The sequence below is a fragment of the Thermobia domestica genome, chromosome 7 (genome assembly GCF_964235325.1).
Source record: "Thermobia domestica chromosome 7, izTheDome1.hap1.1, whole genome shotgun sequence".
In the NCBI taxonomy this organism is placed as follows: Eukaryota; Metazoa; Arthropoda; class Insecta; order Zygentoma; family Lepismatidae; genus Thermobia; species Thermobia domestica.
The window spans coordinates 288,178,689-288,197,592 of record NC_137460.1 but is presented as its reverse complement, the minus strand read 5'-3'; the positions used below and the strand labels follow the sequence as shown (position 1 = coordinate 288,197,592).

The 18,904-nt window shown below is 33.9% G+C and overlaps 1 protein-coding gene across 2 annotated transcripts in view; it reads left to right on the top strand.

Annotated features, from left to right (window-relative positions):
- Positions 1-18,904, top strand: part of LOC145691010 (uncharacterized) — a 150,530-nt gene that overhangs the window by 4,665 nt on the left and 126,961 nt on the right. For both annotated transcript variants that reach the window (XM_081766509.1, XM_081766510.1), the window contains exons 2-3: positions 5,416-5,934; positions 10,558-10,787. In XM_081766509.1, coding sequence (XP_081622635.1) covers positions 5,564-5,934; positions 10,558-10,787 — 601 coding nt within the window. In that variant the 5' untranslated portion in view covers positions 5,416-5,563. The remainder of the gene's footprint in view (positions 1-5,415; positions 5,935-10,557; positions 10,788-18,904) is intronic.

Sequence of the window (18,904 nt, the reverse complement as noted above, 5' to 3'; positions counted from 1 at the left end):
TCGGCGGGAGCTCATGTCGTTCCGATTCCACGTTAATCATTAGATCCTGTCTCATAAAGCCTCGCTGCTGAAAGGGACGTTAAACTCAAAATCAACTCAACTCAGCTAAGGCGCTACTAAACAACGCAATTGCTATCTGAGTGACGCAGAGTAGGAGCGCGGCACGTGAACCCGTCCTGGGGTGCGCCGTAGAGAACAGGCGTGTCAGTGATAGTGGTTATACACAAACATGGATATCGCAAAACAGTATATATGGCTTGAAAACACTTACCTAATTTGTTTGATTTTGTATTTATACGTTAGTAAGAGAGTTATGGATAATATCCTGATATGTTTCCATTGTTGCACATTTGTGTTCCAAAATAACTTATCATAAATAACTTTTATAACTTATCAGACATGTGGAACATAAATGACTTCTGTAACTTTATCAGATATGTGGATCCGTTAACTCTCGGACACTTCCATGGGGCATGGAATTCTTATGAAGAGTCAGTTTTTTATTTATTTATTATTATTATTTTTTATTTTTAAATCAATAGGTGTAGGAATCATGTATGTATCACTCTCACTCGTGTAGCAAGAAATGTGAATCTCAAAATGATGAAATTTCTACTGACAGCTGTGCAGTGTGCTTTATCCAAAAATCAAAATTTGAGGAAAAGATAAATTGCGTGTTATTGTGTAGATTAATAATAACGTAGTGTATTTATGTATAATATGGACTTGTATATTTTAAGCAAATTATTCAAAAGGTATTTACTCAGTTTTCGCAACAGTCTAAATAGAAAGTATTATGCACAATTTTTTTCAATTCTAGTGTAATATATTGTGATTAATATTATCACCGGCTAATACAAGATACCGGCCAATACAGTACAAGATAGCTAATACGGTCAGGCGTGCTTTTATCAGTTATTGATTGCACTGTTTCAACTTAGCTGTGTTACGAATAAATCAGGTATTTATGAGATACATAACAGATAAATACAATTAATAGACTAAATACAGTTCATTCGGTCCAATGACAGTCAGTATCAAAATTGTATGAGGAGAGAAATATAATTCATTTCTTTATTTGTCATGTTAATTCTAAACCCAGTCTTGTAGTGGTTGGGCAGTTTTATGGATGTCCGAAATGGACTCGATTGATAGTTTACTTCAAATTTATACTGTTTGAAATTAACGTCTGCAGTCCCAAACTTTTTTCAAATGATGAAAAAAATATTTTTGCTGATTGTTCATGTTCTGGGATAGAATAAAGAGAAAAACATATCACTTGTAAAATTTTTGCTTTCGCTTGTGGAATTCTTGATTTTTCTGGTTAGTGCTGATTTGAGTGCTTTGGTGTTCAATATAAGCTTAGTAACAACTAATATACCGTAATTTAATTTGAATTACTCTAAACAAAGTGTAATTTCTTATTCTAATTATAGCTGATTGCAAATCGCTAGAACGTTCATACATGAAACACTTTTGTTACTTTAGAGCATATTTTTTGTAACAATCCTTGGATTCAAAACAAAGATTATTATTATTATTATTACATTTTAATTTCCTTGAACAAATTGTAAGTGTATTTGACTTTGACTAAATGAATGTGGCATGCATGTAAGAATAAACTATTCTACTTTACATGGAATTTTCGAAGCATTTTCTGTTTCGAAGGCAATGAAACACGTTACATTTTTTGCATTTTACTCGTGATCTTCCTGAAAAACCTTCAAAGCGTCACAGATGTTGTATCTCTCCTTTTACATCTTCAGGCCGATGCTCTATTTCATCGTATCTGCTGCCTGTTACTGGCACGATAGACAGTCGCTTATCTTTCTGTAGTACCACACTTTTGGTGAACTTGATAGTGGTCTGCCTACCTTTGTAGATACGGCATTAGAGGAAAAAGATAGGCATTAGAGGGAGAGTATTTTCAATAGTTGATCTGAATTCTAATAAACCCAACGAATTCCTGTCTTCTTTTCCGGGTACCAGCAGATTTACAATCTCTTTTGTTTAAAATTCAACTATTCATTTGTCTATTTGTCTCAGGTGTGAAAGCTGGTTGATCATTTTCTTATACTTCAATATCATCAGATTCTCCTTCTTGAGTGTCTGGATGAAATTCTTCTCCAGGGTCCTCTTCTGATAGTTCTAGTTCGCTATTTTCTAAATGCTGTAGAATTTTTTCTGGTTGCAGACGTGTGTTTGAAGGAAATTAACCTGAAATATTGTATATAAATTATGAGACAGATGTGCTCTGTAATACGGAAACCCGAACAAATGAAAAATGATACATTAAATTTCTTTTAAGACTTCTAGTACAGCGGACTCTTTTTAATTCGAACAAAAGTTTATTCGCCTTGAAAACTGTATTAAATTCAATGGTAAAAAATCGTGGGTAAATCGAACTTTTGAACCTCCTGTTTGGGTAATTCGAATTATTTACAGTGAAAAAATTTGCAGTGTTCGGCAGATTGCAAACAGAACAATGCAATTTCTTTTTTTCCTTTTATCTTTTTATCTGTTATTCAGAGGCGACCGTATGAAAGAAAAAGCTTCGTTTGTTAATACCACCTCCTCTGGACTCTCTCCTGCTGTAGAGAATCGGACACAAGGTGGTTGGTATGCATCTCTTCTCCTCAATAACCTGGAAGTGTACATCCATTCTGTAGAAGTTTCAGCGACCTTGAACCCTGTCATCCACTAAGAAATGACAAATGACTTGCAGGAGACATTTGTGCAATTCTTTTTAACTGAACTAAAAGCACTGATAAAAAGGTAAGCAGATTCGTTTGTGATCTATTAGCGTACATTATGCACAATGTCGAAGCGCGGCACGTATTCTAATTCCTTACGAAAATGTGGTGCTTTAAAGGTAAGATGCACTGCGTGTTAATTAGTTTTTCATATACAATACAGTTATTTTGTTCCCTTTGTCCCCTTTTACTTAAATATTAGTGTTTTTGGATAATTCGAATTTTTTTCGTGTCCCCTTGGACTTCGAATTAAAGAGACTCCACTGTATATGTATTCAAAAAAATCAATAAATTATATTTTGAATTAACATACGAGAAGTTGGTACACTATTCCCAAACAATAAACTTATTTCCGTTCCAAATAAGTGGTAGAAAAGAGTAAACCTACAAGAAACAGTCAATTCAACAAAGTGCGTAATATAGACCCAGCGTCTTTGTTTGAGTATAATAAACATTAAAAGAGTGCCTGTACTTATTTGAGAACTCTTCACATGCCTCTATGGTACACTCGTGTCCAAAATTATTGTCGCATGTCTATAAATATGTTGTTGTAGGAATATAATTTGACAACGAATTCGTCCGATATTTCTTATAATGCTAGTATGTTTATAATTGGTAAAGACATGTATGTGGCAAATTTCATGTCAAAAGAGCAGTAAATAAGAACAATAAAACGAAAATAAAACTTCCTTGTTCATTTAGCAACATTTTGTTTTATTTATTGTAATTTTCGTATTTATAATTTTTTTCTTGTGAAATTTACCACAAATATACATTTCCCGATTATACACATAGCATCAACATTAAAAGTATCCTGGAAAATCATTATCAAATTATATTCTTACAAGAAGGCAGTTGTAGATATGCGACAATCATTTTGGACATAAGTGTACATGCCCAAAGTAAGTTACTCATTTCATGGTTCGTAGTGACAATACTGGTGACTATTAAGAATAACTGTAAATTGTCTTATTAAAGAACATCAATTAGGAGATATACATATTTTTTTCAAATACTTATAAAATGAAACTTGCTGAGTACATACTTCTCTTCTTGTCACAGTATTTTGGGCTCTTTGAACATTCAGCCCTATTGATATCAGACGTCGCTCTTCCCTTGCATTGCCAACCACTGAAAAAAATAACTTGTGAAACGATAAGCAAATGCTTTTAAGTAGAGTAAGATCGAAAATTATCAAGTACCTATATTTATGAATTAGAACTAATAGAAGAAGAAATATGTACTCAATTGAGAGCACGGGGACCGTAGAGGTTAAAGCACGCCCTAAGTATAAATGATGCATAGAGTCTTAATGTGAAATATGTCAGAAACTACTTATACAGTACGTTTGTAGTAATAATGAAACAAAAATTTAATTTATCATATTTGTAATCTTTACTCTTCGCGTCAGATGGCAGCACAAGCCTAGTTTCCAAAATGACGTCTGTGCAACAAAGCATTCTGTGTTTTTAAATATGGGAAGTCTTACCGTTGTTACTGCACCTAGTACATTTGTAAACAATTTGCAACTGCAGCGCGAGAATACCATATATTCTGAGATGGTATTGACAGTGTAAGGTCATTGGCTGCCTCTGTAAAAATAAAAGCACAGGTCGTCCACACGTTTCTGATGGATCAATGGAGCGAGTTTCGTACGTAGCTCACAGAAGTCAATAGTGCGCTAGTCTCGATTTTCATTTTTTGCAACCAACTGCCTAGAATGTTTTGCGAACCTTATTCCGACTGAAACCATAGCGCATACAGTAACTTCAGCGTACCAACCGGACGATCTTATAAAACAATATGAATTTTTTAGTTCGATGTAATTTTCTTAGAGCTCTGTAATTAGAAATAATTGTTTCTCTGTTCCTGCTTAGTTCATACTGAGTGGAGTACGTTTGCACAGTATTTGGCAGCAATATTGCCAACCAAATCTGTTGAACATTAGAAACAATGCATATTTTTGATTTTTAAAAATTTCTCCATTGCGTTCATTCATTCACAGTAATGACATGTAATTCATACTGTTAGAAAGAACATTCAAATGCGCTAAGTCGCACCTCCATAGATCGAATACAGAACATAATCATATGAACCTTTTTGATTAGAATAACCTCCCATATCGCCTACCAAAGGGTGGTGCTTTCTCCTGGGACACCCTGTACAAGCATGCGTTTTGTCTGGATTCAAGAATTACTCAGGCTGAAATTGAAATTAGGTTAATGTGATAAAAAAAAGCTTTCTGCTTAAAAATAAATTTCATAAAAAACTCTCCGTCTATTATAAAGTGCCATACCATGATATCTAATATAGCGTGCTTTGTTCTTGCACTTCCAAGAATAACTGCTTTCTTTCTTCAGGGGGGGCGCGGTGGCTCAGTGGTAGAGCGTTCACCTCCGGTGCTTGGGGTCTCTGGTTCGATCCCAGCTCGCGCCATGTGGACTTTGTGGTGGACAAACACCGTGCTCGTGGGTTTTCTCGGGGTTCTCCCGTTTCCTCCCACTTTCTTCATTCCACCATTTCATTCATTTCTCATCATCACCGTCTCCTTTAGCCTAACCAGCATAACCGTGATACGTAAAACTGAAAGATTTCATTTCATTTTTTCTTTCTTCAGCTCATAAATTGGGAAAGTTTCTAATATTTTCTTTTTCTTTTCTAGGTTCTTCTGAGAAAAATTCATTATTGAACCAAGTATAAGTGATTTATTCTCAGCTACGAAGTATAAATATCGGATTTACATGCAAAATGTACGCTTAATAGTCTTCATACGTATTAGCATATATTGGTTATAACTATTTGAAGTCATAATGGAAGATGAATGTAAAGTGAAATGTGAACCATATTCTACCGAATGTGACAGTTTCTTTTCAACCGAAAGTTATAGTTGTGTTGATGACCAACTGAAAGGAAATGATGCATTCACAGAAATCAAAAACTCAAGATTGTCAGTATGGGCGGAAAATAATCCAACAATATGTGAAACCATAAATCGTGACTTTGCTTCCGACTCACAATATGTAGTGGAACCAAAGATTGAAATTAAAGATGAATTCACAGATTTGCTTCAGTTTGATTCCGAGTTTATGGCAGGGAGTAATGCAACTACGAAACCACACGAATCGCTCTCAAGGAACGTAGTGGAACACAAGATCGATATTAACAGTTATGAACTTGAAAGGTAACATTTTAATTTCATATGAATCTAAGTAGTTCGTTTATTGTAAACGCGTAATCTCTTTTTATAAAATTTCTGTACTCGTTTATACATATATTCCACTCAACTTTCACAGGATATTTATTTATGTGTGTTTAGCCTTAATAAGAATTACAGAAGTTGTCAGAAAGTGAAAATATCCGATTTTTTGCAATTACATCGCTTTTGGTTATGTCAACATTTTAAGCATATTGATCGGACATCGTTTGCACTTAATTTTTAAAGTACTGTCAGAAAATGAAAGGAAAGGGGGGAAAAAAAAGAGACAGAGAGAACGACAGAAGCAAAATTGTACACGTAATTATGAGCTAGCTTAAATCTGTGTTTTGTGATACGTTAGACAAGTTTTTCGCCTTTTTAATTCCAATCACTATTTGACTTTAATATAACCGAATCTATACGCGTTTTCCGTTTACCTGGGAAGGTTAACTTAACGTGATGGAATGAATGGTCTCATTCCTTGCTATAATAAGTAAATCCAATCCTGGTTGTGTGAGATTGCGTGTGAAGTACTCTCTTCTTATACTGTATCCTTTTGTCACACCCACTATCATGTCTATTTTTGTTATATTTAGATGCATTACGTTATGACAAATTGTATTAGTTTATAATGTCTTCTACTTCTATTTGCTTTACGTTCCATCATCTAAATATTTGTCTCCCACTGTGTAACATTTTATTTTCCTTGTGTTAAAACAGGTTTACTCACACTTTTGTTTCGTTTATTACATCAAAGGCATTGTGAATCGTCTCTGTTTTTACAGCGTTGGCATTCCGTGGCTTTTGATTCTACTAAAGTTTCTTTGGTCATTGTTCTGTCGTTCATCTGCCTTATCTGCTTAACAACAGCTTTGCATTTCTTTCTTTTCTTCAAATTACATTTTCCTGTACATGACGTGAGATATGAGACGTTCCCTGTAATAAAGTAGAACTCGACAAAGTCTTGTTTTGGATAAAAGGCACTTTACACTTAAGGGCGAACTCAATAAAAAGTTCTTCTATCAAATTATTATTATTTAGATTTGTTGTTTGAACAATACCTTTGTTATTTGAATAAAGTTACCTTTGGGTAAGAAAAGACAAACTATGTTGAGTTCGCCGTTTCGACCTGGAAACCTTCCTAAGAGTTACGTTGACATATCTTTGCATACGTTGACATACATGTCTTTGTTACGTTACATAAGTATTGTGAAATAGACCTTGTAGCTTTCATTTTACTACATTAAAAAAAAAAAAAATCGAATCTGGGGTGTTGTAGCCATCTTTTGTAACAAGCTTTTTCATGCCATAGAAAGAAAAAATACCAAAGAAATTCTGTCTTGGAGGAAGCCACCTTTGTTGTACTTCATGGTTTTATTTAAATTTTATTTCGATATTTTCACATAATCAACAAAACTAAATACTGGCTATAGCATTTCACTATTCTTTCCCGAAACCAAATAATTAGACTCATTAATCCTACAAATTTTCTTACATTCTACATAAATTTGCTACAATTTAGCATTAGTAATGTTATGCGCAACGGTTATCCATTTTAAAGAAAATTAAATTGTTTACCTGTACATCCAAGAACTTGTGGTAATGGCATTCCGATGAGCAGTCTAATAAATCTTTAGGCCTGTGTCCAGTCATCCCATGAACTACTATTTAACTTAGATATTATTATTTTATATATATATATATATATATATATATATATATATATATATATATATATATATATATATATATATATACTAATAAAAGAATGAATTTCGAAGTTCAGTAAAACATTTATTTCTTTTGTTAACAGACAACTAAAACTCAAACAACAATGGCAGAAAAGAAGAAGAGAAAAAAATTAATTATTTATAACAGTTGCGTTAAATTCAAGAGGAAGATCATAATTTAGACATACAATTTTATTATTATTCCTGAATTTATATTGATAATTCATTGGTATGTTTCGATGTATATAAGATCTTACAATAAATTGTAACTGTTAAATATATTTCTCATCATTTAAGTAGTTAGCTGTGAAATTACAGTATTTATCGCTTTGGTCAGTCTAGATATCCTTCCATTGAGATATTCAGTATATTTTGACCATATAGATCATATCAACATTGAGTTTCAGAGTAAAAGTTCACGGTAATACCAATTCACATATTCCTTCATTATGTTACATTTGTCTGGCAAGCTGTTCACCCTTCCCATTATTATTTTTCAGTATTCAAAATTTAAATTTATGCCTTCAATAAATAGCGCTGAGTTGACAGGTGATTCACCTATTTAAGCATATCATCACATTTCAATATCCTTAAAACGCTCAGTTTACATGTAATTCGGATATTCAAGCATATAACCACATTTCAATATTCAACTTAACATTATCCTTACACCCAATCACCTGCATTCATTACATTTTAACAAATTTAAATCAATCATATATTACTAACTTATAAAAGAAACTCTAACCTAACTAACCTACTCTAACTTAACCTAAACATATTATCCAAAGTACTGCAAGTACTTAACCCATTCAAATTATTATATTTCTGTGAGGTATTAACCGTGAACGAAGTATAAAATTATTATCTAGTTAATATTCAACAATATATTCCATATCTGAGATTGATAACATGGATGACGATGTTCAAAGGACACTTATAAATATTCCAAGACCTGTCAGCGATAAAGTTAATTTTTCTCCCCATAGGCCTACCCGGGAATTTGTGCACTGAAAGAATTTAGTTCTTCATGGTCAAGAATTTAGCTTTCTTCTGCAAAATTTCAATCATTACAAAAAGTTTTCAATCACAAAGATATTTTTACTTAAGGTAACAAATTCATAACAAAATGGCTACTAACTTACGAGTTCCCATAGAAACTAGTGTTCAAAATTTTATGTCTCACTCACGTAATTGGCAAGTACCTAGATTTCCAAAAGATACTAAGGTGGTTCTAAATTAAATTTTTCTTAAGGTTTGTGGTCTAATTGCCTTTTCCGGGCATAATTTCTAAGTGTTGGTACTGTCATATACACACGAACTTACTTCACTTTCTACTTCATTTTCACTGCACCGGATATCATAGCGCCCTCTAGGACAACTATTATTATTCTAACATACTTCAATGTTTATATATATACGCACTTTATAATAAATTTTATATTATTTCACTTTCTAAATTTCTAATTTAAATTTAGCAACCCGCTTTTATCACTATTATATATATGGCGGAAAAGAGAGGGAGGGGGCGAAGGAGACTACAATTAATGGATGATATAAAAACAGAAAGATCATACGTGAAGACCAAGAGGTTAGCGGAGGACCGTGGAGCATGGATGCTTCTCAGCTGCGGCAAGTGACCTGCCAATAAAGGCAGAATACCTATGATGATGATGATATATCCACTATAAATTTTATACTTAATTTGAACTACTACACTTCCTGTTTCTAACGTCCGGCACATAAACAAAGGATTTTCGCTTATCCACAACCTGTTATCATTAAATTGACCATGCAACTTAGAAATTCATCTGCAATAGTTTGTAAGTTTTGATAATCTAAGGAAAATTAAGTTTTATTAATTTTACGGAGAAAACCTACTATATAAATTTACTATACGTTTAACGCAGATAGGCCTACTTCAGCAATACGATTATTTACTCAGTTCTTTAACATGCATATTATGTGTTTCTGCTCTGCATGTCTAATCAACGCTATAACTGTCCTCTGAACCCTATTTACTTGCTATAAATGGAAATTTTGTAGTCCGAGAAACAAGCCTAAATACTGGTAGTGTAATGATAAATCATAAACATAGTCAGCGGCAGTAGTGTTCACCAGCTGGAGCAGATTAAGGATACGCGGACCACAATACTTCCTCCCGAAAATAACCCATAGGTTTCTCAATATTACATCATAATATAAAATCTACGCTTTTATGTATATACGAACATATGAAACTATATTGTTACTGTTTACGGTAAAAGTGAACTGTAACAACCTGAATATGAATTTTATTAAAATTAAGAATACAAGAAAGAAAATAAATGATTTTCGTTTCACTGTGTGAAACTATGGCAGACGTAGAAAATATGCGAATTGAGTACTCAAACTTGAAGTAATACATCTATGAATACTGGTTGCAATAGAGGAATAATACCTAAGATAGAACCTGTTTCTCGAATGCTGCAATCATATCAGAAAGCCATTAGTCGCTATTCTACTCTTTCTGTGTATTGTAATAAAGATTAAAACCGGAAATTGCTAAAATGAACAACTTCCGGTTTCAATAAAGGGTTTAACGGAGGAGATAGAATCTACTCGTGGAACACTGATTCGATAGAAAAAAAAAAAAAGAAACACTTCTCGATATCTCTTACCGAGTTTGCTCTGATACTGTCGACGGATGGACAGGCAGAGGCGTTCTATAAAATTTCTGACGCTTAGCCATAACATAGTGTAGAAATCTAAACTGAGACATGATCTTTAGTCAACAAAGTCTAAAGTAATCGAAGTGTAAGATTCGTTAGTAAGTCTTTCGAATATTTGCAAATTTGTAGTCCGTTGATATCCAATATCTGTGTAAATTTTGTTACAGAATATTTAGAAACTCTTCGGAGAGAGAGCATTCCACTGAAGACTTTGAGAGTGAAAAACGACAGCCTTGTGAGAGTGGAGTTGTACAAAATAGTGGAAACTCTTCTGTGCCGAAACAACATTCCGCAGCTGCAGAAATTGAGCGAAGTGACAAGGTTCCTACAGCCACCTTCAAGGATAGGGATCCTAAGGAACAGCATGCTCAGCAAAGTTCCTCAAAACCTGTAGCTGGTGAGTTTGTTTTTTCTCTTAAGATGTAGATTATTCTTTCTTGTGTAGTTGAATGTAGTGAAGGCAGAGGTAGATGTTACTCCTAACATTTCTAACAGTTGTCTAATAATTTTTAGATGGTAAAGGTACAATTCGTCTTTACTTTGTCGTAACCGCACATAAAAGACGTAATATGTTGTTCAAACAAAATTTAAACGAAACTCAAATAAAAAAAAAAGCATCTTTGAATCCATTCGTATTCTAACTATAAATTCATCTGACAATTTGAATGTGAGTAACCAAAGTAAATTATGCCAAACCATTACCAGTAGGGTGTCCCAGAAGAAAATAGCCATATTTAGAAGAAGAGGCAGTATGGTTCATTACAAGCAAAAAAGTCTATATGAACCATGGGTCAATTCGATTTAGAGATACCGAGATAAATACCAAGTCATAACATATACTGTATACTTTATTTAAGTCGCATATCTCTGGTAATAATAACGATATTCGGATTTTTAAAAAGAATATAGGTAAAAAAGGAGATAAACTTTTAAAGGTATATCATTAGTGACATTAAAGTATCCCGTTATTCGAAAAAAAAAAATCCAAATTCTTATTTTTAAATTTGGGTATCGACCCTTGATATCTTAGAAAGTAACGAGAATATATAAACAGTATCACTACCTAATGGATGATACAATACATCGCGCAAATTGTGAAATTTGTATCGCAATTCGACTGTTTCCTTCGCCGGTACAGCAGGAAGAATATAAGTATTGAGAGACAAAAATTATGAAAAATGCTTAGTGATATATTGAACAAATGGATAAATATCATCTAATGATTTGTGCTTTCTGTTGGACATCTGCAACAGCCTGATTTCTCAAAATGAATATATAATAATAAAGAAAATTCATGAATTGCATAAAGAATACCGTATTTGCGCGAATATAAGTCGCACTTTTTCCCCCTAAATTTTGGCTTGAAAAATCATGGTGCGGGCTATAATCGAGATTTTTCCCCCTCAGATCATAAATCGTTAATTTCAAAATAACATATGCACGTATATTCTGGGTTGCAATGAATACTATTACAACTTATTGCAATTGCGTTTGTAAAGCATCAAAGACTTAAGAAGAAAATAGCGGAAAAACATATCTTGTTCGTAAAAATTGTCACCTTCATTCGGTACTGGTAACACTTTACACTGTCACAAAAACAATTGTACACTTAATATTTTTATTAACGTGAATACGCATCTTTGTTATACAGTATATATAATATATACAGTAACTGTTCTTGAAAAATGAAAAGCAACTTCATTGCGCGAAACTGTATCAGCTTGTTTGTACCCACCCAAAACAAGTACAGTCACTTCCCACCAGCATCTGAATCTTCACGCTCGCTAGACGATCCAGAATGCTACTCAGAGTCACTATCACAAAGAAGATCATCTTCATGACTGATTTTTAGCTATGCGGGAGTTAAAGAAGGGGAGGGAGAAAGATACATCTCAAAGTACTGTCTAATTGAACTTTCTCGTAAATTTAGTATTGCGGCCTATATTCGAGATTTACTTTTTCCTATAATCTCATGTCAAAGTTTAGGTGCGGCTTATATTCACACAAATACAGTATATGCTATTTGGCAGTTTTTTTTTTTTTTTTGACAGATTGCTCGAGCACAGAATGTTATCATCGAGACAATAAAAGCATAATTTAAGACGTCTTTGAAATCTTAGCTACAGACAATTCGTAAATACAGTCACAGTAAGTTTTTGAAAATGTCTCCATCAACAGCAACGCACTTACCACTGCATATTAGGACATGCCTTATAGCTCCTGTCAATCATCACGAAGCTCTCGTATGGTATCGAAAGTCTCATGAATTTGTGCATTCAACTCTTCTCGTGTATCTCGTCCTCTCGTAACCCATCTCCTTAACACAACTCGAAGCACAGTAATTTACAATCTGAGGATCAAAGTGGCCAGTGGACGTATCAACTATGATCGATCCACCGATTGGAGAAGGTTGTATTGAGATGTTGTAAGGAGAACAAAGTGCCCCGTCATTTCGAAAAATTATCCGTATACGTGTACCTAGAGGAACATCTATCTGCAATGCAAAATCATATTGCAGAAAATGCAGGTAATTTTTAGCCCGTCATTCGTCGTGGTAATATAGCTGGGTCAGTAAAATCAACTATCTCGCACCTCACATTCACCGCAAAAAGTTTCTGTAAATTTGTCTGTACAGTTGCACGCGGATTCTTATCCATCCATTGATGTGTGCTTCAGATGTTGTTCTTCCCTAGTTGGGTGGAAATAGAAAGTACGGAAGTAAATGTGTATTTGTCTGCACCCACTGACAAGGTTCCACAAGCAATTCACCGTCCCCTGCGTAGTTTTTAACTGTTAGATGAAAAGGATGTAAACCTTCGAACAGTAACCGATGCACATTCACATACGGAAGTCATTTGTAGTCCTCGTCAAATGTGTGCCATCGGGAACGTTCGGATGAAAACTGTACATTTGGAATAATATTACTATTACTTTATACCCTATATACACAGGGAAGTGCTCTGCGATCAGGGTACCGTTTACATTCTTTTACTGCACGCATTGATCTGTTGTTGCAGAAGCCATAGATAAGAGCATGTCCATATACACGGCTTTTGCGTAGAAGTGTGTCATTTCTAATTCTTTGTACTGTCACTATGTCACTTTTAAGGTCAGCACTTAATATCTTTACGTACGCTTCGCACTGTCACTCTACTTACACTTTCTTGTCCTGTACGTACTACAATATAACACCTGTTTATATTGTGTACATTGTTTGGGGCCTGTAATATTGTTGCAGATGTTTAATAGAAAATACAAAGCATAACATATTTCTAAAGTACTTGTTGATTGTGGTAACTCTTCTTTAACAAACTATTATGTTTCGTTTTGTCATTTTATTAATTTGTTTCACTTCGTTAGTTATCGTGTCAACGTGCAACTGATAAGTTCTTCTTAGTACTGTCATTTTTTGGCAACCAAGAAATACTTTTTATAATTCAATATAATATCCTTGTTAATGATGCATAAAAGCTCTTCAGAATTAAAAATATGCTATATATTGTGCATCCTATAATGTGATTTCCAACTTCTTGCAGTTAATACTGTGTTCGAGCAAAATTATAATTTTGCTTAGATATTTTTAGCAAGATACAAGACACGTAATAAAGTGATGAAAAAATATATTGTAAGAACAAGATTTGTGCAAATGTTGCAAGATTCTTACAGTTTACTTACTGGCTGGATTCTGTCACATTGCCATCCTGCAAGCTTGTATCCTCTTAGATTATATACATTGATTGTATTAAAGTCAGGTGATCAGCGATTTTGTTTGTGACGATAATGCTCTTAAAATGTATGGAAATGAGGAAATGAGCCGTTGATGAAAATATAACGTATTGAACAAGAAAATAGTAGCAGCAATGGGTAGACAGCTCTCAAGTTTTGTCATGTGATTAGCATATGTATGATTAGTTAGAGTATTAATGATAGGTTTTTAGTTTTCGGGCCTTTTGTGATGTATTTCTTGTCGACACGATTCATGAGTGCTTCAACTAATTACCTGAGAGTCAATATCAGGCATCTTTAAAAATTTTGAATACATGATCTAAAGTTGCAAACTGGATTAGAATTATTATACAGTCACAAAATTTTACCTCTAATGCAATATCCCTTTGAGAACTTTTCCGTGGCAATAACATGTTGTGAACATTTTCAGAGCGGTGATGGTGTTAATGATAATTGTCCAATAAAGACTAAGGAAGCTGAACTACCTTTCTTTACATTTTTTGTTGCTGAATTTCATAACGAACGACACCTAAATGCTTTGATAACGCTGTCATTGAAGTAAATCATAGTAAACGCGTTCCGAACTTTATCAAGCATGTAAGGAGGAATTTGTTACAACCAAAATAGAAGGCTACTAATAGTATAGAAAAACAGCAGAAAACTTTTGTTTAAGTGACTTCTAACATTATCCTAAAACGCAGATATTTTGGATGTGCCTACCCTTTTGAACTCCACGAGCCGCCACTTGTCCGTTGTCCTCACAAAGACACGGGAGTCCACTGGGGACATGTTTTGAAATCACATCTAATAATCTAAATTTTAATGGACTTGGCACTTGTTAGTAAGTGTGTTGTATTTATTGTATTCCGCCTACCAGCTACATGTCCAAATTGCATCTTAATATGGATCACATGAGAAATAACTAACTTGATTAATATATGTTGTGTTTACAGATAGTTAATTGATTACAATAGATAAACTACTATTTGCATGAATGATCCTGTGTAATATAAGCAGTAATTGCAATATTTTGTTCTAGATCTATTCTTTGTGTTCTTTATTAAGAAAATCATCGACAGAATAAAAGGCACCATTTAGTAGAACATTTCTTACTGTTGGTTGTATCTATTTTTCATTTTAGAGCTTTTGCTAAGTGGTTAAACAATTTAATGGATATCCAGAAAAACTTTTCCTACATGTTTTCACTCTACATGAAGGAGCATGTATATTATCTTTTGTTCTTGTATTATCATTATGTATATTTACGTTTTTTATGTATTTCTTCGTTTTACTTTATGTATTGTGTAATGTACGTAAAGTGAACCGAAGAAGTATATAAAAACTTAGTCATTGAGCTGACTTTGTACATAGTTGATTTATGTTATAAAGAAATTTGAGATTTTGGTCCAGAACTATATCAAACACTTCGCTGTGATAGTTTAGTTTGACTGCGATGAATTTTAGTTCATAGACTCACGCATATTTCGTTTATTCTTTTGTCATTCGGTGGTAGAAGAAGTACTTGTTTAGTTTTTGATTAATTTATCTTGTTTCCCTCAAACTATTGTTGTTGATCGTTCAGGGTTTTGCCGACTTTTTAAATGTATTCATATCTTTTCGTATTAATGTAGAGACGTATCATGTGAAGAAGACAGATATGAGCAAGCAACACGACACTCAGATGGCCATTTGTGTACAGTAAGAACAGCAATTGCCCAAATATACACCCTTGTGGTACTCTTAAGATATATTTCCTTTATATCTATGATGGATTTGTTGGGCTCATACTGAATAGACTCGGAGCAAACGCTTGTTGGAAATAGTTTCTCATCAACGATATCTTCATGAGGTTTGAAGTTTTTTTGCGTAATTGTCGATGAGTAGATACTATATGTCAGAAGTTGTAAATTTACAGTTTTTCAGTATTTTAGATCTACAATTTTTTTTTTCGTCAAATCGTAGAAATTTCGTAATCTATCAAAATGTGTTCTTGTATATTCTAAAAAGGTAGTCCACATTGTTTGCTCCGTAAGTCACTTATATTATTTGGATTGGTCTCCACGGTAAATTATGATCACGGTAATGTTCTGATTTCTTCACGTAGTGTCTTCTATGCAATATGTTTGTAATACTTTTTTTTCTTGTCTTTATCCATATGTTCTTTAAATAAAACTCAAAACTAAGTAGTAATCTTATTAATTTTACTACTACTTATTAATAAGTAGTAATCTTATTAATTAATCGCTTGGTGCTTCTAAATATATCAGGCTGAAATTCGTCTTACTACTATTCAAGTTCCTAGTAAATACGATAGTCGTACGTCAAATTGATAATATGCAAGTGCCACAGAGTCTGAGAGACATATTCTGAAATGTCTGAAAGAGAACAAGATATAAAACTGTGAGCGATCTAAATCAAATACTTGATGTTTGTTTCTAGAGTTCATTAATTTAGTCTCCAGTCCCACCACAAATTCTTTGTTTCAACACTGTTGTACTATACAGGAGATTCTAAAGTTTCCATTTGAAAGAGCCATGATATACTCTTTCGAAAAGCGATTTTATCCAGCGGCATTTTACCCTCTACATTAACTCTGCTACACAAATGGAAGAGTGATGTTCTTGCGCGAAGTTTTGTTGTTTGGTGAAATCCAGTCTAACAGGAGTCGCTGTTTTCAGGTTGGTCGGAAGGAGATGGATCAAAGTCTGTTGAGAACTTTTTCAGACGAAATTTCAAAGTTAATGCAAAGAGTTAAATAATAGTGAACTGGAAATAGGATCAAAAACAAGGAAGGTTAAAGCGATATGGGAACTGAAACATAATTTGTTTTCTTGGTTGAATTAAGGTTTCGTCAGAAGGCCACAGAACGTACTGTTTCAAAACTTCTATTGACTAATCCTTCCTGAAAAACACTTTGTCATAACGTATGCTGAGACATTGTCTTCTATAGCCATTACTTCACTGACAAGGAGAAGGCAGACTTTGGTAAGTTAACTTCGGGGCCATATTTTGCGAGTTGGTAGTGCACATTTAAAGAATTAATATTGCAAACTGGGAGAGGGCAATGGCCAGAAATAACGGAGAAAAAACGTCTTAAAGTTTCCTACTCGCTGGATATATTGTACGACGCACACATTTACCAAGTGTCGGTGTGGCAAAGTGAGGAAAATCTTTGACTCACGAATAAAGGTTTCCGCGTTCGATTCCTGTTTGAGTCATACATTTTTTTTTCCTTTAACCAATGAAGTAGCCATTTGTAACTATAAGTAAAATATTAATTCAATATATGTTTATAATGAAAACAACAACTAGAAATTTTCAACTCACTTGTAAAATATTTCAATGTTCCATGTTAACTACGATAGGAACAAAATTTAATCTATTCCGTAAATATTATTGTTACCGCAGTCGTTGTGTAAAAATGTTTTTGACACTTCGTGTCTACATCTGTAGACAGTGTGCGAATTACAAGGGGGATAAGGAGGAAATCTCCTTTGGTTATAGGAACATCCAGTATTAGCAAAGGAGATTTCCCCCTCAATTCCTTTGTAATTCGCAAACTGTCAACAGATGTAGACACGAAGCGTCAAGAACATTTATTACACAACGACTGTCGTAACCAGTGGCGTATTTAAGGGGGGCGCTTCCGGGCTTAAGCCTATGTTATTTACTATATTAAAGTAAATGAAATATCTTGGAGAATTTGCACATTTCCAGGACTAAAGTTGGCAAAGCCCCCCAAAATAAAATCGTAAATACGCCACTGGTCGTAACCATAATATAACTCCTGATATCAGTATATTTAGGGAATATATTAAATTTTGTTTGCCAGTTAACATGGAACATTAAAAGATTTTATAAGTGATTTGAAAATTTCGTTTGTTTTATTCATTATAAACATAAGGTGAATTAATATTTTACTTACAGTTACAAATGCCTAGTTTATTGGTTGAAGCAAAAAAAGATATATTACTCGAATAGGAATCGAACCCGGGACAGCTTACACGTAAGTTACAGATTTTACTCACTCTGCCAGACCGTCACTTTGTAAATTCGTGCATCGTATGATATATACGGCGAGTAGAAAATTTTAAGACGGTTTTTCTCCGTTATTTTTGGCCATTGCGCTCTCCCAGTTTGTAATATTAACTCTTTAAATGTGCAGTACCACCTCGCAAAAAATGGCCCCGAAGTTCACTCATCAAGCTCTGCCTTCTCCTTGTGAGATAAGTGAAAGATATTATATAATGAAGAAATTCCACGGCTTCGATTCCCGGTGGGGACACTCGATCGGAAAAGTGAAAAGGTTTTTTTCAGGCCAGCCATCTTAAGTGAGCTTTTTCATGAGTTTCCCTCATTCCCCCATCAGGTAAATGCCGGGATGGTATCTAACATAATGGTCCCAGGCCGTACCTTCCTCCCCCAATCCTTTCTTCCTCACCTTTCATCGGATAGTATGCTCGCTGAGGGACGTCATCCCTCATATACGTTAAGGGCTAAATGGCCTTAGATGCCGACAGCCCAGAAATCTAATTCCTAATCCCTGAAGAAATTGTTACGACCTGCTTTTGGTAAAAGCAAATCGTATCATTTAAAAATCAATAATCAATCTTAAATCTTTATTGTTATGTATGAGTTTGTTTATCTTGGCGCGTTTAATGTTGATCTGCCTTTAATATAGGTTGTTTATTTGCTGTGTGCGTAATGTTGACCTGCACTTAATATAAGTTATTTATTTGTTGTGCGTATAATGTTGACTTGTGTTAAATAAAAATAATTGTTTACTTG